Raw genomic sequence first — 26519 nt, 5'->3', positions numbered from 1 at the left:
AATCTGAAGGTCAGTTTATGTACACTTAAAAAGCATCAGAGATAATGGCCTAATTTGAGACAATTTGAGCAACAAAATAAGTAAAGATAGGAATGGATTATAACCCATAGAATAAAATAAGAATTCCATGCTTCTGTAATGATACAACTAACTAACAAAGTAAATGAGAGGGGCAGGAAGGAATTTTCTGAACTCTTTTCTCTGCAATTTTTAAAAGTCTGAATTCATTTCAAGATGAAAAGTTGAAAAAATTATTTTAAAAAAGAAAATGAGAACAGGGGCCAACCTGAAAGAGCTCCCAATGGTCAAGGCTGGAATAATTAGAGCAACAAAACAAATGATAGTAGTGTTGGGTTGCAACCCACAGAACAAAATGAATACCCAGGAGCCTACACCAATACAAATTAAAAATTGAACAGGTACATAAACGGAGAAGCTCTTCTTTATAGAATAATTCCAATTAATTAATGTAGAAGGAATGAGGAAAATAGAAAATCACCACTAGAACACCATTTTTTTTTTTTATTATACTTTAAGTTGTGGGGTACATGTGCAGAACGTGCAGGTGTGTTACATAGGTACACACATGCCATGGTGGTTTGCTGCATCCATCAACCCGCCATCTACATTAGGTATTTCTCGTAATGCTATCCCTCTCCTACCCCCCCGACCCCCGACAGACCCCGGTGTGTGATGCTCCCCTCCCTGTGCCCAAGAGAGCACCATTTTTAATGGTGTAGTAGTAACAGCTATAGGCAAGATCCACAAATGCTTTTAAAATCAGTGGACAAAATTTTGAGGTGAAATAGGATATTTGCATAATTTCAAAGTAACTCTCACAAGATATCTAGGAATATTAACTTTACAGCAGGGAAACTTGGTAGACATTACCTTAACTGACACCATCACCAATAATAAAAGCCATGGGCATATGTACCCACTGATACGATGCACTGAGAAAGGCCTGTCACCTCTGTGGCATTCTTGTGAAAAATATGTAACTTCCATCTAATCATGAGAAAACATCAGATAAACCCAAATTGAGGGATATTCTACAAAATAACTGGCCAATATACTTTGAAAGTATCTGTCAAGGTCATTAAAAACTAGGAAAGGGCCGGGCGCGGTGGCTCACGCTTGTAATCCCAGCACTTTGGGAGGCCGAGGCGGGCGGATCACGAGGTCAGGAGATCGAGACCATGGTGAAACCCCGTCTCTACTAAAAATACAAAAAAAATTTGCTGGGCGTGGTGGCGGGCGCCTGTAGTCCCAGCTACTCAGAGAGGCTGAGGCAGGAGAATGGCGTGAACCCGGGAGGCGGAGCTTGCAGTGAGCGGAGATCGCGCCACTGCACTCCAGCCTGGGTGAGAGAGCGAGACTCCGTCTCAAAAAAAAAAAAAAAAAAAACTAGGAAAGGCTGAGGAACTGTCATGGATGAGAAGACATTAAGGGGACATGGTGACTAAATGCACTGTGGGATCCTGGATTGGATCCTGGAACAGGAAAAAGACAACAGCAGAAAAATTGGTGAAATCTGAATAAAGTCTGCAGTTTAGCTATGAAGGGCACTGTTGGGCAACTGAAGAGATTTGAGTATGAACTTTATAGTACAAAACAGTGTTGTGATTAATGTTAATGTGCTGACTGTATATGGAAGAATAAATGGAATTATGTATCTGGTTTTAAGAGACACATATTTAAGTGTCATGATGCCTGCAAAAAACTCTCAAATGGTTCAGCAAAAAAAAAAAATTATATATGCAGAGGGAGGGAGAGGAAAAAAAGGAAGAGACAGAGGAAGGGGAGATAAGGGAAAGGGAAAGGGTGAGCTTTAACAGCAGGAGCCATTTCTGCCTCCATGGAGCCTGGTATCCTTTATACAATCTTTGTGCTCTAGGAACTCATGAGCTAGTTGGGAAACAGTCTGAACTTAAGAAGAAACGACCACGACAGTAAGGCAGTTACAGTGTGTATAAAAAGAGTAACACAGCAAAGGCTTTGCAGAAAAGGAACTAGCAAAAAGAGGATTTTATTTAGTCAAGTATGCCTGAAGGTTTGTGTTGGAAAATACTAAGTAAGAGGCAAAATATTGGGCCAATTGGTCTTTATTCTATAGTATGCTGGTCCCTCCAGATGCTACATGAAAAAACAGGGTGTAGCAAAATAACTCTGGGAAACAATGCATTCTATCCTTTGATCCTTTAGGTTCACAATGTACATTAGCTTACTGAAGGATCCTAGAAGCCTTTCAGTCAACAGACCTAGTTATCCTTGTGTAATCCAGTGTTCACCAATCTTAACTGAATACAGGATTCTTTCTTCAGGGAACTTTTCACAACCCTGCCAAACTTCCACTGAATATGTTTTAGGAATGTCAAAGAAACAGAAACCTCTAAAGGTTTCTAAATGAGTTGGGGGATAATCCAAGTTGTGTTTAAGAAATAATGATAACTATTACACAATATTAAATGTTCTTACAATGTGCCAGGCATATGGTTGAAAGTTTCTACATAATCTAATTTCAAATCTAAGAGGTATTTTCATTATTTTATGGGTGAGAAAACTGAAGTTTATTTAAGAGAGGTTAAGTAACCTTCGTAAAGCCACCGTGCTAGTAAAAGGGAGAACCAGAATTTGAATCCTGGTCTGTCTCTATGATCTTGTTCATGTATTCAGATTGCCTAGGCTAGTCCAACTTTAACCAGCACATTATGCAAGCATTGTGGTTGGAATGATAAATTATGAGATCACTCAATTGTGACTCCAAACCCATGTTCATAACTGTCATGCTGTATTACCTGTCAAGAAGAAGATTCATTAGGCCCAATCGGTAGAGGATGCATTAGAAAAAGACTGAGGGAGGAAGCCTACAGACTGCTCATGAATTTTAAAAACAGACTAGATAAGAATTAGAGTAGTGATTCTGAACTGGGGGCAGTTTTGACCACTGGAGACATTTGGCAATGCTCGGAGACATTCTTGGTTGTCATAACTGGGGGCATGATCGGGTGGGGGTGAGTTTGCTCCTGGTATCTAATGGGTAGAGGCCAGGGATGCTGCCACAGTACACACAGGACAACATCCCAGGCCCTCCCCACACCCTCCAACAAATAATTATCTAACAAATGTTAATAGTACTGAGATTGAGAAGCCCTAAAGAGACATATATGCAGAACGGAGAAAGTCCAGTTAGTCTCCTAAATTACCTCCTTGTCACTCTAATCCACCCGAACTTTTAACAGGTTAAACTGGAAAAGCAACTCAATGATCTATGTCATGGAACTCTTTTCTTTGAAAAGGCTTTTGAATCTCCACATGACAATGTTTATTAAAAATCAATCAAAATGTTTATTAAAAACATATCTTCCTTAATATCTGATAAATTTTTTAAAAAATGAGAATAACGTTGATGACTCTGCCATCCCAAAAAGCATTTTTAATTTTGTCATGTATAAGGTATCTGCTCAGAAAAATGTAAAGATATGAACAGCAAAACATTAAAAAAATCTTTAAAAATTAGCAAGCTTGCCTAGCTCGCCCTATTTGTTGTTGTTCTGTTTTGTTTTGTTTTAGGCTTTAGCAGCCTGAAGCCATGGTTTTTAGTCTGTCCCTAGTGGTAAGTGGAAAAGGAGGATGAGGAAGGAGCTTTACTGGCCCAAACAGAAACGGAAACTAAGAAACCATGACTATATTCTCTTCCTTGGATACCCCTGCAAAGCCTTTAAAACAATGAAACTAAAAAGTAAAACAGTTATATAAGAAACCTTGGACATCATAAAAATCAGTAAAATTCAAATAAACAAAATAAAAGAAAAACTGTAATTTCTTGGAATTATGGAATAAAAATAAAATTTGGATTTTCCAAAATTAGGTAAAGTAGCTTTATTGTATCTTAAAAACACTATCTACCAACCATCAAAAAACCCCAAACCCACAATGATATGATTATGGAATAAAGCTACTTACTAAAGCAGCAACGTACACTTTGTAGACAGGGTCAGCACAGACCATTGACAGAACGTTGCAGCATGCCTCCACCACATCTCCTGAGATACTGGTCTGGGAAGACCCACTGGTGGCTCCCCCAATCGGGCTGCTTCCACTGCTGCCCCCAGAATTTCCAGTGCTCTCCCCATTTGCCAACAGCAGGGCCCCACTGACATCATGGGAAAGACGCCTGAGGGCCATCTCTCTCACATTCCAGTTTCTAGAAAATAAGCAGCCAACGAGTTCCATTCCAAACACCTGTATCAAACACACACAATGAATTCAATGTAAAGAAAAGCTTATGGACCCAGAGTATTTTGAGTTTAGCATCAGTTTTGATTACTACATAAAAACTGGACATTTCTTAAATCTTCACCATCCTTCACAACTTCAAATATATCCAGCCACTTAAGCATCATAAGGAAGAATTTTATATTCAAGTTTAACTGGTAATTATCCAAAGTCATTAATATTTATTAGCTCAGGTAAAATTAATAATAAGCTCCATTAAGTCACTAGATGGCTATACATACATTCTATGCCTCTATTGTCCCACATGCTTACCAAAACGCCAAAAAACTGTGAAAACCTCAACTCTGTATTCATATTAAGGTAGTTTAAAGAGAAAAACTGGAGCAAGACTAAGAAAACAAACAAACAAAACACAAATCAAAAAAGGCACCAGGAGAAGGTTTCAAGATATATAGAGTATTTCTCTTACAGACAAGAGCAATAAGCAAAATGCATTTAATTGGTTTTTGTCTGTACAAAAAGGTTTAAAAAACTAGACAAAACAGGTAGGACTGTAAAACGAACGGAATGGACAAATCAAACAACTGAAGAAAAAATGCTTGTGTTCGAGTAAGCAAAGGATAATTATAGACGAAGAATTATAGTATATGCTGTTACCGTCGTCAATACCATGCCCCAAAAGCCAGAGTCCCTACAGTGAGGAAAGGGTGAATGGTCTTGACATTATGGGCCAATTAGCTAAAAGTAAGCTTAATACCTAAGATAATTCATTATGTGAAAAATGTCTAAATATTAAAGATGAATAAACACAATTTTTGGAAAAACAGATCATAACATACTTATTTACATGTGTTTTGTTATAAAGGGATATTATGGGAGAATGAGCCAACTAGAATATAGTGAGCTTCTGGTACTGTTAAGTAGTGTACCACTACCTATGTTTTAACTGTCTTACCTAACATGCTTAATAAAAAGCTAGGAATGTAGACCCTAGTCTGACCTAAAGCTTAGGCAAAACAAACTAGACCATATGCTTGAAGAATGAAATCTAACAGCTCAGAATCAACTTGAGAGTTCTTTGATGGGTCATGAAAGGGCAGGTGAGGGCCTATGTTCATTAATAGTTCATTAAATTTCATTAATGAACTAGGGACAAGAATATGTGTTTAATATTTTTGCAGATTTTATTAGATTCATAAATGGGTTGCTAATATGCTAAGAGAATTCCAAAGCTGCAGGACTGTAATGGTCACAAAAGAAAAATGAAACAAATCCTAATGATACATAAAGCTCAATGTGTTAATGCATCTGTTCACAAATTTAATTCAACAGAATTTAACAGATTATTGAAAATAATTATTTTACTTTATTATTGTCTACTGGAGGCCCGTCTGGTTTTAGATCCTACATTTAAAAAATAATAGACTGAGCATTCAACAACCAAGAAAATCATTACAAACCAACCGACAAAAAAGCCCTACTTACCGAGGATGAAAAAACATTCAATCAGAAGAGATGCTAAAGGGATGGGAAACTGTTCTTACAAATAAAAATGATGAACTCAAGGTAACCATCACATATTTGTTTCTTATTCATCTCCTCTGCCATTATTAAGCACCCATTGTATGCCATTAGGATATGAAAGGAGAAATTAATTTTAAATGGCAGCAAATAAGAAACATGATAAAAATTCTTGGCAGGCATGGGGATTAAACATTGGGAAAAGTTAGCATTGAAGGGTTCTGGTTTCTATCCTTCTATCCTTGAATAACCCTGTATGTCTGTTAGTTCAGGAAGAGATGTTTCTAGATATGTGAAGTGAAACCACAAGAAGTTTTGAAGTTGAAGCTGTACAATAAGCAGTACAGTATTAATACCAAAAGTAACATTAAAATTTCCAGTGGAATAAAGGTCATGATGGAGGCAAGTAAAAGTGTTTTTTTAAATTATAAACAACTGAGGGAAGGAGACAAATACATTAATTGATCTATAAATATTTCTTTGAGAAATGAAAAACAAAGAACTACTTACCTGAATCCATGGCTCAGCTAAATCTTTGTAAGCAGGAGGGATTTGCTGAGTTCCATAATGAGTAAGGTTAAAATTGCTCTCTTGATTCCTTCTTTGTGATGCAGCCAAAGACTGCTGCTGTACGGTTTGCTGCTGTGTAGCTCTGAGGGAAGAAGGGGAATCCACAGGACTTGACAACTCGTGGCTAAAATGAAAAATAACAAAACTTACTTTAAAAAAATAAACAGACTTAAACCACACTTTGAGAAATTTTAAAAAATTAAACATATACATATCATTACTTCAAACTTATTACCTGTAGAAATCATGAGATCTCCACTTAGATCTACAAAGGGGACATATTAAAGGTTCTCTATTTCTTCTACACTCTTCTGCCCCTGAAAAATTACAGATACAAAATCTTACAAAAATGTAAATGCTTAACATTATTTTTATTTCATAACTATTTATAATTAGTTTATAGAATTTATATAGAAGGAACCTCAAAAATAATCTAATTAAATATCTGAAAGCAAGTAAACACAGCAGGTTAAATGATTTTGATTTGCAAATGCTATTTTATTCATTCTGATAACATGTAGTCTGCTTACTATTTTTCAAAACATTCTGCCCTGTTTGACTACTGGGTAAAGTCCTTCCAAACCTTACTTTGATGCTAGCCTTTCTGTAATGCCTGCCCAGGTCTTCTTCCACCTCCTTCCCTTCATGTATACCTTCCAGACTGAAATTGTTTCTAATTCTGTGCACTTCTTCCATTATCACATATGTCACACACACTTTATTGCATTTCTTTGCTCACACAGGTCATCTCCTAAAGATCCTACATTCCCATTTGTTGAAAACTTTTCACATAGGACTTAGGACTTAGATATACTTTTTTTATTCTCTCACCAATTTCCCCTCAAGCCATGTTACACTCTTAAATAACATAGTTAGCTCAGAGAGCAACTGTGTTGAGTAGGCATAGGGAGAAAAAGAGCCACATACAAATTGACATGCAGTGGTGGTGCAGCTTGTTCCTGCAGCCGTCTTCACACACTGTAAGACTTTCTTCATCAAGCATGCCCAATAAGCAAATAGGACACATCTGTTCCTCTTCATCCTTTATGCTATAGAAAAGGGGAAGAAAAAGTATTAAGCATAAAAGAATATAAAGTAGAACTGATATGCTAAAAACACTTTCTGCTTGCTTAGAATATAAATACATTAGAAATTCTTATTTAAGAGCATCTTATATAACTAAGAGATACATATTTATGCTATTAATATACAGTAATTTAAAATCAGATTAACACACGAGTACTTATAGATTGTAGGTGTAAGTTAACCTTCTTTGCTATGAAAACAATTCAATACACAGACTGCAATCTTAGAAAGAAACATTTGTATCCCCCAAATTCTGCTACTGTACCTTCTGAATAGACCAACAGGTTTGACTATGTACAAAAATATACTACATGGTACCAGTTTCAAGATTTTAAGTACTGGCGGACCTTAGAGCTCAAAGATTCCACATCCTAAATTTAAATGCCTATTTCAGAAATTTCTGGTGGCAGTATGAACTGGTCCAACTTTCCTAGAAATGAATCTAGGAACACATCACATTTTAAGTGTACACAATCTTTCACCTAGACTTCTAGGAATGTATCATAAGAAAATAAAAAGATAAACATATAGAGATATATGTATGAAAATGTCCACCGCAGTATTATTTAGAATACGAAAAGAAATCAAAACAACCAAATGAAGCCAAAAAGAGGCTAAACAAATTATGGCAAACCCAGACACCTTGAAGCTTTTAAAAAGGAACAGAGAGATCCATAAATGAGATCAAAATAAAACTACCATGTATAGAATGATTCCATTTATGGCAAAATTGCAACATAATGGTTAATTATACTGCATATACTTGAGTATTTCCAATATACAAAGTACTTTTAAAATCAGTAAGAAAAATACTAATAGATAGTACAATGGACAAAGGAAATAAAAAGGCAATTGGAATAAAAAATAATAGATTGGTAACATCTGGCCCTGATAATGGCACAGAAAACCAGGTTCTCATATAGACTGCTGGTAGGAGTAAAAACTAAAATCTCTGGAAGCAAATTTTGTTAGTATTTCTTAAAATACTACATGTATATATTCATGACCTGAAAATCCTATTTTCTAGGATGTTATCGCTACATATTTTAAGTATGTAAACAAAAAACTGGAGGTGTACTTAACGTACATTAATTAAGGCAATGGCTAAATAAATTATGGTGTACCAACATAATCTTATACAGCCATGAAAAGAAAAAAGTATGTAATTTGGTAATGATGTGGAAAAATATTCTTGATATATAAAGTAAAAGTAAAAGAAAATTGCACACCAGAACATATGGCATGACTTTGTATTTATTTAAAAACAGTAAGAAAGTTAGAGAAACATGGATGGGGGAACGTGCGTGCATGTGTTTGCTGAAGTACGGAATGTGCAAAGAAGAGTTTCATTCCTTGATTTATGTAATTTTTAAAAGTTGTATTAAATAGTTAACAGTAGTTATTTTGTGTGCAGCCAGGCCAAAGAGGGCTTTAGTTTTCTATTTCATAAATGTTTTTATTTAAACCTTCATGATGTGAGGGATGGCTTTTAAAATCAATAGCCGTATTTCCATTATAATATAAAGACAAGGCTCTGGGATGTTAAATAAGTTGCTTCAAATCATAAGATCAGTTTGTGGCAGATCTATCATTACACTTTTATCTGAGAATAATATGCCATAAACTTACAACGTCTATAAATTTCAGAGTCTGCTAAGCTAGGCCCAATATTGCACTTCTACTATCTTAAACTATTAGGTTGGTGCAAAAGTAATTGCGGTTTTTGCCATTACTTCTAATTTTTTTAATTCTAATTTTGCCATTAGAAGTAATGGCAAAAACGGCAATTACTTTTCCCTGAAAAACAGATCTGCGTAACTACCAGCAAAATAACCAGTTCCCCAAATGCACAAAAAGCTTTCCAAAAAGCTAGTCAAACAAGTCAGCAAAGTCATAATGCGTGATTCCTGTGATGAAGGCACACTTACTAGTCTGTCCCTCCTGATGTACCTGCCCCATCTCTTTTCCTAATTATGGAGCTACTTAGGATGGGGAAAAACTGTCAGACTATGCATGCATTAGTAACAAAGAATTAACAGCAGCATTACAGAAATGATGTATAAAACTACCTATAACAAAAATATTCATGGCAAAAATAATCCAAGGTCAACTAACCCTTCAAATAATTACACCAAAATTAAGCTTATTCATAGGGGAAAATAAAGCTTCACAATTTAGTCAAATTATAAGTGCAACTTATTAAACTCTCTGACAACAAAAACAATACCATTCTGGGGTATTTCCTGCCCATCTTTTTTCCAAGTACATATTTTGTAAGCATTGTTCAGATCATTTATATACATATATATGCACTATTTCATATTTAAAAAATTTTTATTATAAAATTGCACTTAAACTCTTCATATACATAATTCTTTTTTTTTGTTGTGGCAACATATGCATAACATAAAATTTACCATCTTAACCATTTTTAGGTGTACAGGTCAGTGGCATTAAATGCCTTCATGCTGTGAAACCATCACCACTATGTGTCTCCAGTATTCTTTTCATCTTGTAAAACTGAAACCGTATACCCATTAAACACCATTCTCCATGATCTCCTTCCTCCAGCCTCTGGCAACCACCTTTCTACATTTTTTTGAGACAGGATCTTGCTCTGTCACCCAGACTGTAGTACAGCGGCACAAGTATAGGTCACTGCAGCCTTGAACTTCTGGGCTCAAGAGATCCTCCTGCCTCAGCCTCCTGATTAGCTGCGACCACAGGGGCATGCCACCCATGCCTGGCTAATTTTTCTTTTCTGTTTTTTTTTTTTTTTTTTTTTGGTAGAGACAGGGTCACACTATGTTGCCCAGGCTGGTCAGGAACTCCTGCAATCAAGTAATCCTCCCACCTAGGCTCATTCTACTTTCTGTCTCTATGGTTTTGACTAAGTATCTCATGTAAGTACAATTATACATTATTTGTCTTTTTGTGACTGGCTTATTTTGCTTAGCGTAATGCCCTAAAGGTTCATCCATGTTGCAGCACACTTTTTTCCTTTGTAAAGCTGAGTAATATTCCACTATGTGTATATACCACATTTTATCCATTCATCTATCGATGGACACCTGGGTTGCTTCCACCACATAATTTTTAATGCCATCATAATTTTCCACTGACTAGATAGATCCTGTTTTAAGTATGCATTAATGTTGGACATATAAGCTGTTTCCATATTTTTACATTTTAAGAAACCATTACGGCCGGGCGCAGTGGCTCACGCCTGTAATCCCAGCACTTTGGGAGGCTGAGACGGGCAGATTACGAGGTCAGGAGATCGAGACTATCCTGGTTAACATGGTGAAACCCTGTCACCACTAAAAATACAAAAAATTAGCTGGGCATGGTGGCGGGCGCCTGTAGTCCCAGTTACTCGGGAGGCTGAGGCAGGAGAATGGCATGAACCCGGAGGGCAGAGCTTGCAGTGAGCCAAGATCACCCCACTGCACTCCAGCCTGGGTGACAGAGAGAGACTCCGTCTAAAAAAAAAAGAAACCACTACAAACATCTTTGTACTCATTTTTTTTTGACGTTTCAGATTTTTTTTAGCATAGTTTTTTCTGAAGCAAAATTACGAGTATAGAGCAGGGAGTAATGAACTTATAAGGAAAACAAACAGCCTGTGGACTACTTGTGTACATACAGTTTTACTGAACATAGCCATCCCCATTCATTTATATATTGTCTTTGGCTATTTTCAGGCTATAAGGGCAGAGCTGAGTAGTTTTAACAGAGACCAAATGGACCACAAAATATTTACAGTTTAAAAAAAGTTACCCATAATAGCACCTCCTATTAATAACCAGTGAAGTTTTTATTCCTTCCGATTTTTACATACTTGTAATACCTTTTCTACATAAAACTGGGTTGATGCATAATATATTATTATAACCTACATTTGGTTTTACTTATCGACATTTTCCCAGGCCATTCAATGTTCTCCAAAAGCATAATTTTAATGCCTACATGACATTCGTAACATGGGCATATGTTAATTTAATCATTCAATTGCGGTTGGATATTTAAACTATTTCTACTTTTTCACCATAATACTATGAGAAACAGTCATATATGATATATGTGAGGCTTTCGCATTTCTCAGATTAAACTTTTACTTAAGAAGAACATTTACTGGATCAATGAATATAAATGTTTTTAAAAGCCATATTACTTTTTTCTTCAAAAGGCTATATGGCTTTACATACGATCAAGCACATCCTTACAATAACTGAATTACATCATTTAAAAGGTCTCCATTATTTCGGTAAATAAAAACTGGTATCTTTTTTTAAAAAATGAACATTTCTTTGGTTATTAGGTTGACTGAACAGTTTTTGTGTTTCTTAGCCCCTTAAAATTCTTTTTTGGTAGATATTCTCTTTATGCCCTTCATTTTCAATTGAATTTTAAATTTGTTTATCCTAATTGTTTTATTATTGTTTTGGGCATAACATTTAAAATTGTAATCAGATCTCCAGATAAATTTCCTCTGTATTTTCTTTTTATTGATCTTAGATATAAAAATAGTGGTTATACGAAACAAAAATCTATCCATCTATATATAGTACAATCTCAGTAACCGAGATAACTTTTGTGGTTCCCCCTATGGATATGCAAATCCAAATATATATATTTAACCTCAGAGAGAAACTTTCTATTTTAATTTTGACTACTTGGTTTTAAGCATCTGTTATTTTTCTCCACAGTAAAAAGTTACAGAAATGTCACTCAAAAGGAAAAAGGAGCTGGGTGTGGTGGCTCACCCCTGTAATCCCAGCACTTTGGGATGCTGAGGTGGGAGGAATGCTTGGGGCTAGGAGTTCAGGAGACTGGAGAAATAAAGCTCATTTTTTTCATTTTATTTAGAAGAGATGAGCGGTAAAACAAACATACCCAGGTGGTTCTGGTGATACCTTTCCTCAAATGAGCTGCATAATCTCTTGGCTTCACTTATCGCTGTGTCACTGAGACATGCCAACTAGAAAATCTTCAGTGTCTAAAAACTCATAAAACTCTAGGATTCTAATATTATTTCATTTAATCAAAATTAAGAAAATTCAAACATTTACTTTTTCCACAGATGAAGAAAACCTCTCTTCTCTTCACCGCACCCTTGTTACGACCCTGTCACTTTTTCATTCTTCATGAATTTTGAGGTAGTTACAATACCTAACAGATTAATAGGATGAAGACAGGATTTAACCACTCAGAACAATGCTTCTCAAACTGGGCACTTCGGGAATAATATAGAAGGTGCCCTGGTAAGAGAAGCAGCACTCCTTTGTGGATTTTTAAAAATCTAATTTTTACACTAAAACCAATAAACCAATATACAGAATAGAAAGAAGATTCACATGAATACTGTAGTTTTTAGCACAAAACGTCTATATACACACACACACTCTCACGTGACCTTTAACAACATACATACGTACATACATACACACACCCACATATTTTTCAAGAGACAGGGTCTTGTTCTGTCACCTAGGCTGGAGTGCAGTGGTGTGATCATAGGTCACTGGAGCCTTGAACTCCTGGGTTCAAGCAATCCTCCTGCCTTGGCCTCTCGAGTAATTGGGACTACAGGTATCACCACTCCCAGCTAATTATTTTACTTGTGTAGAGATGGGGTATCCCTATGTTGCCCAGGCTGGTCTTGAACTCCTGGACGCAAGCAATCCTTCTGCCTCAGTCTCCCAAGGTGCTGGGATTACAGGCACGAGCCACCATGTCCAGAGAACCTTTAGTATCTTCACCCTTGATTTTAACTTGAAAGCCAAGATTCAATAATTAAATCATTTTAGAGCAACTTAACAAGTAGATATAAAAAACTACCCCTAAAATTAAAAGTAACACTGGATTAATGCTTTGAAATCCTTAAAAAGTACTAACCTGTTTTCTGAACTAGATGTAGAAGTACTAGATGATGACAATGTATGAGAATTTGACATGCGTGAAACAAACTTCTGGATGGTGTTACGAGATGGAGCTTTGATCCTTGAGCTACGCCTACTGTGATATTTCTGGAACAAACTCTCAACCTAACATTGGAAAAAGACAGTAACAATGATATTTGTGCCATAATTATACATATGAAGAGTTCTAGAGGCTGAATTATTTATCTTTTATTTGCATGTTTTTCATAAAGTTGATTTAAGAGCTTCAAAAATAAGAACACATTATAGTTTTTACTAAGGACAACATTCTTACAGGTCAGTGTTTACTGTTTTTTTCAAGCTAGAAGAAAAAGTTTAGTAAATATCTCATGAGAACTATTTATAAGCATCAACTAATTCCTACATACCTTCACACCTTTAAAATGGTCACTGCCTAAATTTAATGAAGGATAAATTTTAAGACTATATCATAAGAATATGCTAACAATTTTACTCTAAGCATTTATTAAAAACTACCTCAAAATTCTTTAAAGTTTTTCTCCATAACATTGGGTCTGAAGGTTCTAGTTGAAATACCCGGAGCATCACAAATAGCAGATGAATACAGAATGTTCCACGTGCACAGCTGCAGTTCTAAAGAGTTAAAAAGAAAACCTACAGGTTAATACATCTGTGGTTCATAAGAACTTCTAAATTTATCACTTTTACAATATTTCCAACTTTTTATACTAAAGTTTCTATTAATTCATATTCTTCATTATCTTTGTATATAAGAAAAATCTACAGCGATTTCCATGATTTAATCTCTCATTTTCACTGAATTTATTAAATAGATCAAATTTCGATTCTACGGTATATTAAGATAGCAAAACCTCATAAATACATTAAAGAAAAATATTAGCCTAAAATACATTTTAAGTTTACTTTTGTTTACTATAGGGAATTAATTGATCTAAATTTAAGAACATTATAGTATATAAATTTGAGGTAGTACCATATACTACTAATAATAAAATATAAAATGGTGACGAATCCTACCTGAGGCCCAATAAACACCCGGTATTTATTGTCTGGGCTGTCTCCTCCAATCAGGAAAGAGTTGGGCCCTATCTGCTGCAGTAAGTATAGTCTGGCCCGCATCACTTTGTTAACACGGCGGTTTGTTTCCTCAGGGCTATATGGTGAGAAGCCATCTGGTGAAGGGGCTCTTCGGGGTGGTGTGATTCTGCCACTCTGAAACTTCACAACATTTTTTTATTAGGTACGTTTCTCATTTCTTAATTAAGAAACTATTATTTGGTCAGGCATGGTGGCTCACGCCTGTAATCCCAGCACTTTGGGAGGCCGAGGAGGGTGGATCACGAGGTCAGGAGATCCAGACCATCCGGGTTTAACATGGTGAAACCCGCCTCTACTAAAAATACAAAAAATCAGCTGGGTGTGATGGCACATGCCTGTAATCCAGCTACTCGGAGGCTGAGGCAGGAGAATCACTTGAACCTGGGATGGAGGTTGCAGTGAACCGAGATTTTGCCACTGCACTCCAGCCTGGGCAACAGAGCGAGCCTCCGTCTCAAAAAAAAAAAAAAAAAGAAACTATTATCCAAAGAAGATCATACAAGACAGTCATGTGGCAGATTACAGTCTGAAAAAATGTCAGATTTAAAATATTATGGAACAAAGGCTAAATGATTTTGTCTGACATACTCATCTCAGGTGAACTTTTAAAATCTCAGTCATCCCCATAAATGTTGACAAATATCTGGCTGAGAGAGACAACCATGTGGTAATTTTATAAATTATTCTATAAACATTTGAGTTCTTCGAAACATCTAATATAAACCAAAACAAAAAGCATAAAAAGCATATATCATAAGCAGGCAGAATGCTGTGTCTAGTAGTAAAAATTAAAAATCCAACTTCCTGGGATCTATTGAAGGCTTTATTAATCTTCTTTAACAGGAAATTTACAAACGCTGCCATGGAATGCCTCCCAACGTACACTCTGCAGACTCTTCCTCAATAAAAACAAATTAGTGAAAGGTGACAAAAACGCTCCTAGGGTGAGGGTAATATATAACACTCTCACTATACTAATTTTCCTAGAACTTGGTCTCTCCATCAATGTCCAGTGGAAATTCCAGTTTTTTTGGATCCCTAATTAAATAGTTAAGGGTAATAAATGTTGGCAAGACCACAAAGCAATCAGAATTCTCATATAGTGCTGGCAGAATGTAAAATGTGCAGCTGGTTTGGAAAACAGTATAGCAGTTCCTCAAAATGTTAAACATATTACCCAGCAATTCCATTCCTAGATATAAACTCAAGAGAAATTAGAATATATGTCCACATAAAAACTTGTACACAAATGTTCACAGTAGCATTATTCATAATAGCCACCAAACAGGAGCAGCTCAAATGTCCATCAACAGATAAACAAAATGTGGTATATCCATACAATATTGCTCTGCAATTAAAAATGGAGTACTAACACATGCTATAGCGTGGATGAACCTTGAAAATATGATACTAAGTGAAAGAAGCCAGTCATAAAAGATCACCTATTAAGTGATCCCATTTACATAAAATGTCCGGAATAGGCAAATTATGTATAGAGAGAAAATAGATTAGTGGTTGCCTAGGGTTGGGAGATACTGTTGTTAAATGGTAAACTTTAGACAAAATAAATTTAACAGAGTTTATTTGAGCAAAGAATGATTCATGAATCAAGTGGTACTCAAAACCACAAGAAGTTCAGAGATCTCTGATCTAGCACCTTGAATAGTCAGCTTTTATAGGCTGAACACAAAGCAAAGCAAAGCAAAGCAAAGCAAAGCAAAGGAATTAGCTGATTGGCTACAGCTAGGTGTTTGCCTTATTTGGGCATGGCACTATGCGAAGTACCTAGTTATATAACAAATAGGCTGGCTGGCTGTTTGTGATTGGCTAAAGCTTGGTTTCATTTCCAGGTGTAGAAACAACCCCAGGCTAATGGCCTACTACCTATTTTGCTTTAATACTGCTAATAGGTCTAGGATATCTTATTGGGGTGATAAAGATGTTTAAAAACCGACTGTAATAATGGCTACACAACCCTGTGAATATACTAGAAAACACTGAATTGTACAATCTAAACAGGTGAATTGTACAGTAGATGAATTACACATCAATAAAGCCATTATTTTTAAAAAAGCAGTTACTAAAAAGTAAAAACAAACAAAAAAAGCCAATTATACATGCACACGTCATTTTGACCTGCTAGGTATCCAGCCTGTGGATATGTTCACAGATACAGGCTCACAGATGTACAAATGACATACGTATAAAAATACTTTGGAAGCACTGTTTTCAGTAACAAAAGGTTAAAAAGATTATAAATGTTCATTAGTATATCATTCATTAAATAAACCATGATTTATCCAGCTAATGAAAGGCTATGTAACTGTCAGAAAGAATGAGGCGGTAACTTTGTCTAGCATATATGCCCAAAGTTGGGTTTTGGGGGTGGGGTGTGGGGAAGGAAGACAGTTCTGTTTATACTTGCTGTAAACTTTCATTTTGATGGCCCCCATGAACCATACCTCCCAGTATTTACATTCTTGTGTAGTTCCCTATCACATCAATTCTGGGTTTGGGCATGTAACTAGCTTTGGACAATAAGGCATTAGCAAACACAATGAAGTGGAGGCTTGAGAAGAGCTTGCATGTTGAGACTTGCCTCTCGAAACAATACTCGTTGCAACCCAGTCTTCGTGCTAGGAGGAAGAGATGCCAACAGCCCCCAAGTGTTCTAGTATCCCAGCTGAAGCAATAGGCATGTGAGTGAAGAAGCAGTCTTGGACATTTCATCTTCAGAGGATGTCACGAGGAACAGAGATAAGCCACCCCTGCTGAGCCCTGCCCAATCTGCAGATTCGTGAGCTAGTAACTGATTATTGTTTTAACAAAAATTAATAGCTAATTTAAAGGTATTTTAACATAGAGCCAACAACTACTGTTGGGCATCAGGTTTTACTGTAAAATGTTTTTGCTTTAAATGTACTTTTTAATGAATTTATGTACCTTAATAACTCCAGATCTTAAAAAAAACCCAAATTCCTCTTGTGGTCACTATCTCAACCATTTTTCCATTCAATCATTTGTTCTTCAAAGTTAGAAAGTGAGTCTTGACATGCATTTCCACCACTAGAAGTCTCTTTCTCACATGAATTTACCACCTATCTTTCTGCAAATTTCTTTGATGTTTAGCTTAATACAGAAGACAGCTAAGATTCTCATAGCTGCTTCTGCATTCAATCTGCTGTGATATGATGTTTTGATTAAAGTATATGAAAGAAAGTTTGGCCTCATGTAGATACGTAGATGTAAAAGGAAGGAGTATTTTAATAGCCTTTTTTTTTTTTTTTTAGGAGTCTCACTCTGTTGCCCAGGCTGGAGTGCAGTGGCGTGATCTCGGCTCACTGCAACCTCTGCCTCCCGGGTTCAAGCAATTCTCTCTGCCTCAGCCTCCAAAGTAGCTGGGATTACAGGTGCCTGCCACCACGCCTGGCTAATTTTTGTATTTTTAGTAGAGACGGGGTTTTGCCATGTTGGCCAGGCTGGTCTTGAACTCCTGACCTCCAGTGATCCGCCCACCTTGGCCTCCCAAAGTGCTAGGATTGTAGGTGTGAGCCACTGCCTGTTCAAATAATGATGAATATTCTTTGGTACTATACCAAAGCTCAAAAAATGGTTTCTTAAAGGCAGTTGTAATGTGGAATCTGAAACCACATCAGCAAACTTTTCCTACTGGCACATTAAAAATCCAAATGGTGTATTTTACACTTTGAATGTATCTTTTACCTACGAATGATTTTGTTATTATCATACACTGATCATGTGGAAAATATTGGTTAAGTTACGCAGATCTTCTAAATGTTCACATATTTCATTATAAGCATGAAAATAATCACATTTGTTATCACCAATCTTATCAGAAAAGTCTAAGCACTGGGAGGCTGTCAGGCTCATAGTGGTGGATAGTAGCTTTCTAAAATTCTAATTTTTGTTTTGACATCTCAACTTTTAACACTGGTGAAAAAATACTTAAGTTGCTTTTCTTTGTTTCTTTTTGAGATGGAGTTTTGCTGTTGTCACCCAGGCTGGAGTGCAATGGTGTAATCTAGGCTCACTGCAACCTCTGCCTCCTGGGTTCAAGTGATTCTCCCGCCTCAGCCCCCCGAGTAGCTGGGATTATAGGCATCTGCCACCATGCCTGGCTAATTTTTCTATTTTTAGTAAAGATGAGGTTTCACCATGTTGGGCAAGCTGGTCTTGAACTCCTGACCTCAGGTGATCCGCCCACCTCAGCCACCCAAAGTGGTAGGATTATAGGTGTGAGCCACCGCTCCCAGCCTTAAGTTGCTTTTCTTGAAGTGACAGTCTCATTTAATTCACCTTAAGAAAAATGTCTTCCAAATACCCAAATCTAAATAATCATAGTTTGTTGTTCACTCATTTCATGTTCCATGAAAGAAATAACTAGTTCAGCTTGCAACTCTAACAACCACACAAATAATTCTCCTTTAGAAACTACTGGATTTTGGTATGTAGAAGTGCTTTATGCATGCATCCCATTGCATCACACACAATATTACAAAGGCATGTATTTACTAAGAGTTAAGATTTAATAAAATTAATTTATATTTCCTTGTCAAAGGCATTATCAAGTGTAACTGGCATGTTTTTCTTTAATGGCTGATACATAGCAATAATGAATATAGTTTCTACAGTTGTAGCCTTAAATTGGGAAAAGGCACCAGTAGCTTTACCTACCACTGCAAATATCAACGCAGGGAAAGAGGCAAACAACATCCCAGTTTTATCACAAAATTAGTTTTGACCTAATAGACTCCAGAAAGGGTCTCAGGAACCAACCCCCATCCTCACGGGTCTGCAGATCATATTTTGAAAACTGATGTTCTAACAGATGGCTGGCCAGTCTTTTCTTTGTTATAAATGAATCTAAAAATTATAAAAACTAACATATTTGTTGTAACATTAACTTACAGGCACTGGGGAAACTCTTTTTCTCCTTACTCCTGGAGATTCTGATTTCATTGTGCGACCTGATGGGGAGTTGCCAGGAGAAGGACTGCGTCGGCCTTTGGAAGCTGGTGAAGCCGCACTTGCCTGGGCCTCTCCTGGAGACTCAGCTGCTAAGTGATTCATTTCAGATCCATCTCCTTTAACTGGGATTGGTTTTACCACCTGAATCAAAGTATTCCGATATTTTGATTACTTAAAAATATAAAAGGTAAGTAAATGTAAATATCATAGACTAGGAAATAAACTTAATGAGTTTTTGTTATGAAATATTATACCAGTATACCAGACAATATATCAACTTTTATTATTACTTTAAGCTATTAATGTAAAAGACTATTTTTACCTGCACAAATTTCAGTCATTTAGGATTTAACACTAGTTAAAATGCAATCTCCTCCATTACAATTTTGTAATGCATACAAAACTGCAGAAACGGTATTGTTATTACATATCCTAACTCGTTTAACACTCAAAAGCAACAATCAAAGGTGATTAAACAAATGTGAAAAATAAGCACGCATAACTTCTAAAGTCAACTTAGTCAACGATCTAGGTATGTTTTTATTTGTTTTGACAAAATGTAGGACCTTGAAACAACACTGGGCATAATTTCAAATAGTTTGATGACTATGCAATCATTTTGCCCTGCTTTTGTGTGTGTGTGTTTCTTTACAACGTTATATTACAATAATAGGTTAGACATGTATCTCAGAAAACCAGAAGAGACTAGAAGTTTAAAGATCAATTTCTCAAGCAGAAATGCAATTTACAAGACCTGCTTTTTTTTTTTTTTTTTTTTTAATTAAGGCTTTCAGACCTAATCTAGCCATGACCAAAGGCAAAACTCCGCAGCCTTGTACAACTGAAGCTCAGCAGACCTTTCTGGACTTTCTCCCACTGCTCCTGTTCTATAGCCAGTTGCTGTGTTCACCAAACTTGCCTGACCCTTCCTCTTCCTGTGCTTTCACTCACTCTCCTCCTAATTTAATACTCATCTCCAGCCTGCAGCACCCCAGGCAGTACACCTTCATATGAGGAAAACACCCATCTTTCTAGGCTCAGTTAAAATTCTTCCTTTTATGAAACTTCCCTGAAGTCTACCAGCATGACATTCTTTCTCTTTCCTAAGTCCCTATTGCTCTTCTGCCCATCCCACACATTTGGCACCTAGTCACAAGTTGCTTTGTGATATTTCATGTATTACTCTATTAACTATGTATAAGTCTAATTTTCCCATTTGGAGATATTTACACTTTATGTTTCAAGAATGATTTGACACAACTTACTTAAAGTATAAAAACAAACAAAATCAGACCTCCCAAGTAAACAGTAAACTTCTTAAGGATAATATGAAATCTGTAAACCATAAAACGTAGGGTGGCATAATTAAGCTCAAGGACTATGTGTTATGCATCTTATTCCACACATCTCCTCCCTCTTCACTCATGTCTTATATACAGACAAGGTACTTTGGTACTTGCTAGGAAGTGAACAGTATAAAAACCAAAATTTTGTCTTAGAGAACTGGATATTCTTAGTTCATGTGTAATAAAGAACAAATGGCTGGCTCGTTTTTAAAAAGTTGTGATTTATGCCCTATGGTATTCTCAAAAGATTTAGGCTCTGTTTGAACACCTCCATCTAAAGGAGCTCAGAAAGCAGCATATTCAAACTTCAGATGGCTCTGCTTGTTCAAAAGTTCTTTATATTGATTGAGTAGTAACACACCCTTTTAACTGCCAACCTTCTACAAGATGTTTCAATAGCACTTTCTCTTCTCTAACATAAATCCTTAATTTCTTCATATTCATCTTCTGGCACAAATAGCTAAAATGGTGAGGGGTTCCCACCATACCACCTCATGTGAGTAATAAATGGAAGAAATGTAGAAACTTAGCTGTAAAGACAAGGACTCATGGGGCCATAATAACTTAAAAGTGCTGGTATGGAAAGAACAATTAGATTTATTCTGTATAATCCCATCAGTTAGAATTAGAACCAGTGGGTAAAATATTCCTGACAGACTGCAGCTCAGTGATGAGGATATTGAAAGCCACAGGGATTAATGAGTTATTTAAGTCAGACACGAGTCAGTACTACACATCTAAGAGAGCTTTCTGAGGCAGTGAAAATGTGCTAAAACTGCACTGCCTAAAAAGGTAGCCATTGGCCACATGTGGTTACTGAGCATTTGAAATGTAGTTGGTGAGACTGAGGAACTAAATTTTTACTTTTGTTTACATCTAATTAATTTAAATGTAAACTTAAATAGGCCTATGGGATGAATGTAGGGCAGACAATCCTTTGGCAGGGGTGTATTTAGACCCTTGTCAAAGCTTAGGTGAATTTTAAGTTGCCATATCTGTTTTAAAAGAACAAAATAAAAACTTGCTGAGAGAGATTAGTGCTAGGATACTGTAATACTACTTCCTTTGTAAGAATGAAGACACACATTTCATGATGGTATTCTTGTAAGAATATATATTCTTATACTATAGCAAAGGACAGAGTATCCCTGCTTTTTAAAATCGAGGACTCTAGATTTTCTTTCATCAAACCCCATATATTTTTAATTTATCTTAATCCCCATAGGTCTATTAAACATATTTTTCATGTCAAATGAGGATAACATGTTGACATTGTAACAAAGTTGGAGAAACGCACATCTTATGCATGCATGTGAAAACCCAATCATTACACTTATGAATTACTGCAATTAAATGTTTTCTTTCCTAGAAGATTTCTGAAATTAAGATCCTTGGATCCTGTCTTAGAGATAAAACATCTAAAATAAACTGGAAAAATTCTTTTTAAAATTTAAAAGTACAGTATAAAACCCCAAGGAAAGGATTTCAGATACTGACATGAGAGGGCAGTCTTGGTTTAAGCATTTGCCCCTCCACCAAACACAACAGTTAAGTTCCCAGAACAGTTTAAGTTGTTTAATGAGCATAGTTTTAATTATGGTTTCTTCCAAATGACCACAATATCAAGTAAATAAAACTACTACATTTAAAATGAAGAAGAAAAGCTTACAAGAGGATCTACTTATGCTTACTTTTCCATTTCCTCCTATGCTTTCTTCCTTATAGCTGGTAACCCATAGCCACTTACCACAGGCCCTCGCCTATTTCTCCTTTCCAACCATTCGTGCTTCCAGGCTGGCATACAGGTTGCCTTCAGTTTTTCCCTGATCATTCGTTCCTCTGGACGATCGTCCATCTTGTGCAACCCTTTGAGAGTCTCTTTATTCTCCATCTCACGACTAAAATGCAGGGAGAAACAAAGAAAATGAGAAATTTACATATGAAAAATAATTTCCAAGAACAAACAGAATGGATGGTTCTATTTTATACTTCCAAAGGACATGTAATAAAAAAGATAACTGCTAAAAACCCCAAATGACTTAAAGCTTGAAAAGATTCTGAATTATATACTACTGACATATATCATGCAGACCTATGTTCCACTGTAGTTAACAAAATGAATCCCAAGACATTAAGCACTGTATTAACAAATACATTCACTAAGACTGCATTGTTTTTAATTCTACCACCCAAGTATGTAACAAATATTTAGAAGGGTGTATTATTACACTTTTATTCCAGGATTTCCAATAAATTAAGTCAATACAGATAGAATCTGGTGGATATGCTGATTTATCTGAAATAAGCGCAATAAATATTTAATAAGTGAAGTGAAACTTAACGACATCATCTATGATCCCAAAACAATTTTTCATAGCCTACATGATTAAATTTTTATTTTCATAGAACAGTGACTTCATGACAAAGCACTTGGGGTACTCTATAAAGAATAAAAATTATCCAGTACAAACGTTTGACCTTTACTCCATAAAACGGTGTGGATTTACCAGAATAAAACAATCTCTAAACTAAGAACGTTTGAGAATTAACTCTACAAAGCCTAACAGGCAAAGCATCAAGCTCATGAAAATCACTAATTTTAAAATATACCCACATCCACATGAGCATACACGCATACACGATATGCATAGATTTGAAAACCTGATTTATAAGGATGCAGGTAAAGCAACTGCACCTTTGGATTAGTAACAACTTTAAAAATACTAAGCTAATTTCAGTAACTATTTTGAAAAGTCTATGAAGCTAGAGAACAGTTTTTCTACACTGATAGGAAAAGGAAATACTCAAGGAAATACCAAAGATAGGAACCTCAAGTTTACTAAAAAGACAAATTCAAATTCCTCTAGGAATTTTCCAGCTAATCACAACTATGAAGTACGATCTTCAGAGAATCAGCCAAAGGAAGAAGAAACTACTTAAAAATAAATATTCACTAGAAAGGAAACGGTTAACCCGTTTCACTGAAGCATCAAGACTGTGAGGAAAGTAGAAGGCAACATATTAAACACCTTTGTATGAGCGACTCGCCTAGACATTTTTAGAAATACAAAGAATACATAACATTTGGTTTGAAACTTGCAAATAGGCATTAAGACCACAGAGTAAAATATTTCCTTACACACACATACACACGTTATATAGAAGCAATATGAGATTTTCAAAAAGTATGAAAAAAGGAGGATTATCTAATTTACTTATATGTGCTTGGCTGCTTTTTATGCTGATTATAAAATATAAATGTTAGGGGATGTGTAGAAGAAAGTAAGAGAGGGAGGGAGGAGAAAGAAGTAAAGAGGAAGAGGGGATGGAGAGAAGGGAAGAAGGCAGAGAAGAAAGGAGGAGGAGAAAAAGGAGGAGGGAGAGGAAGGCAAAGAAAGAGAGGTAGGGGTGAAGAACACAGGGGATGAAGTGTCTTCCAAAAAATCCATCCTGCTCAGCTGGTATTCCAGGAGGCTCAGCTTTGTAGGCAACTGAATTTATGTGGTGACTGCATACTAAAAATTCACTTCCAAGTCTTCAGTATTAAAAGCACTTTCCCCCTCCAGTAACAATGTTGCAAGAGGTGGTTTGGTTCCCGGGCTAGTTCCCAGAAAATAAGCCTCACAGTGGAACTGCAGTGCATTTTTATACCAGAAACTCCTGCACTCCTGGACCAAGGTACTCGGTCGTCTTTCCTCTGGTCCTAGCTGTCTCTCTTCCCCCAAATCTGTTTCAGGAGTATCTCTTCTCTGCTACGGATTTTCAGTTTCTGTTCCTGGCCCCGAGTCAAACACACAAAGGAAGTTCCTTGTCTAAACAAATCTTCCTGGATGGCATGGCCTCCTTAAAGTCTAATTTGTCTCTTTCCTTTCCACTTGTTTGAAAATACTATCATCTTTTAGACCAATTTCTTTTATCATAAATAATAGGGATGAGCATTCTAGTAGCTGAACTTTTACACGCATCTGAGATTCTTTTTTAAATTTCGTTTTACCTTATTTATGTTTAGGGACTATGAGATTTTTTTAAATCTTTTTGAGATGGAGTTTAGCTCTTGTTGCCCAGACGGGAGTGCAATGGCGCAACAGGCTCACTGCAACCTCTGCCTCCCAGGTTCAAGTGATTCTCCTGCCTCAGCCTTCCAAGTAGCTAGTATTACAGGCATGTGCCACCACGCCTGGCTAATTTTGTGTTTTTAGTAGAAACGAGGTTTCACCATGTTGGTCAGGCTGGTCTCGAACTCCTGACCTCAGGTGATCCACCCACCTTGGCCTCCCAAAGTGCTGGGATTACACCACGTTCGGCCTAAATTATTTCCTTAGAATAAACAACCAGAAATGGAAATCCTGGGTAAAAAATGTACACAAATGAAGACTTTTGATAATATTGGCAAATAATCTTCTAAAACACATGCCTTCCATTCACACTCCCATCCAGGTCAAGCTGCTCTTAAACCTGGTCTGAACTAGCAACAGGCTCCTAACGAGGCTTCTTTAACTTTGAATCTTACCCAGATTTCACAGTGCAGCCAGGGTTACTTCCTCCATTAAAATCCTCTAGTGGTTCCCCCTGGGCTTAGACTAAAATCCAAAATGTTTAGCCCAACCTAAGTGGCCCTGCACCATGTGGTCTCACCTCAATTCCTGTCACCAGACCTGCACCTCCCCCCACTTCTTCACTGCCTCAATAACCGCAAGATCTTTCCTACTCGGGGCTTCTGGACAGGCTGCTTCCTTCTCTGTCTACTTTTTACCTAATTTCTGCCCACTCTCTAGATTTTCCTCAACTCCTCAGAGACTTACCCAATTTAAATTAAGAACTCCCAGTTCCATTCTTTCACAGCACTTGTATTTTTCCTTTAACATGGTTAATGCAGTTTGCAAACTGTTCCTCTCTTATGAACTGTAAGCTCCATGAGTGAGGGGACCACGTGTTATCTCCATCTATACACTGAACATCTAAGCATGTCTGGCTCATAATAAGTATGAACATATATTAAGTGAATGATCACTTATTAACTCTGGCAGTCCTACAGCCTTCCCAGTTTTAAATTTTAATGACTATTCTTATTATTAACTTTTTTTACAATTCTGTATTTAATCAAGACTAAATTTGCAATTTAGATGTTCAGAACAATTTTCACTGCTCCTAAATTAATCTGCAAATATAAACTGAAGTGTTTTTCCTAGTCTCTTCGTAATAATTACATGTCATTAATTCTAAAATGTGTATTTTTTCACATTTTAATGTCTGAAATCTGAATGCCTCTTGCAATCAAAAGTTATTATAATTTAACTGGCAGGTGTTATTTCCTTCATAGTATATAAAATAGTGATACAAGTTACAACCACTGGGATCTTTGAATCAATGAAACATATAGTAAATCCTATTATATTTGCCATGAATAAATCACATCTACTCTGTTTAATTTCTCTCTGAAACAGAACCAAACTGTGAAAAATTTTTTTACATACTTGTATTCTTTTTATTATAATCCTAACATATAATCTTCCATAAACCAGGCATATATAGCGGTTTTTTTACTAGATGAGTGTGTGTGTGTGTATGTATGTATGTATATAGCAGTGCTTTATCATCCAATTAATATATCACAGCCATAGCAGGAAAAAAATCTTTTTTTAACCAAAGCTAATCTAAACAGATAGCTGTGAAGTCACTGGGAGATGAGAGCCATCTCCAATTCATGTTGGTTAAACATGAATGTTTCGGGGAGTTATTTTTGCCA

The 26519-nt window shown here is 36.3% G+C and overlaps 1 protein-coding gene, 1 long non-coding RNA gene and 1 pseudogene across 3 annotated transcripts in view; 1 reads left to right on the top strand and 2 right to left on the bottom strand.

Moving 5' to 3' along the window:
• Positions 1 to 19461, top strand: part of LOC131382345 (uncharacterized) — a 49585-nt gene extending 30124 nt beyond the window's left edge. Inside the window, exons 4-5 of the long non-coding RNA XR_009211752.1 lie at positions 14492 to 14580; positions 19370 to 19461. This is a non-coding gene — a long non-coding RNA (uncharacterized LOC131382345). The remainder of the gene's footprint in view (positions 1 to 14491; positions 14581 to 19369) is intronic.
• The window catches only part of MAP3K1 (mitogen-activated protein kinase kinase kinase 1), an 81180-nt gene that overhangs the window by 17089 nt on the left and 37572 nt on the right, over positions 1 to 26519 (bottom strand). For both annotated transcript variants that reach the window (XM_032144548.2, XM_058433854.1), the window contains exons 2-10: positions 22521 to 22671; positions 19368 to 19568; positions 14358 to 14558; positions 13836 to 13952; positions 13315 to 13463; positions 7258 to 7379; positions 6566 to 6647; positions 6271 to 6454; positions 3967 to 4245 (exon numbers count right to left, since the gene is read on the bottom strand). In XM_032144548.2, coding sequence (XP_032000439.1) covers positions 3967 to 4245; positions 6271 to 6454; positions 6566 to 6647; positions 7258 to 7379; positions 13315 to 13463; positions 13836 to 13952; positions 14358 to 14558; positions 19368 to 19568; positions 22521 to 22671 — 1486 coding nt within the window. The remainder of the gene's footprint in view (positions 1 to 3966; positions 4246 to 6270; positions 6455 to 6565; positions 6648 to 7257; positions 7380 to 13314; positions 13464 to 13835; positions 13953 to 14357; positions 14559 to 19367; positions 19569 to 22520; positions 22672 to 26519) is intronic.
• Positions 22020 to 22131, bottom strand: LOC116462786 (small nucleolar RNA U13; annotated as a pseudogene).

The sequence above is a fragment of the Hylobates moloch genome, unplaced genomic scaffold, assembly GCF_009828535.3.
Source record: "Hylobates moloch isolate HMO894 unplaced genomic scaffold, HMol_V3 SCAFFOLD_23, whole genome shotgun sequence".
NCBI classification, from domain to species: Eukaryota; Metazoa; Chordata; class Mammalia; order Primates; family Hylobatidae; genus Hylobates; species Hylobates moloch.
Note: the sequence above shows the minus strand (reverse complement) of the source record. Positions and strands in the feature narration are given on the sequence as shown.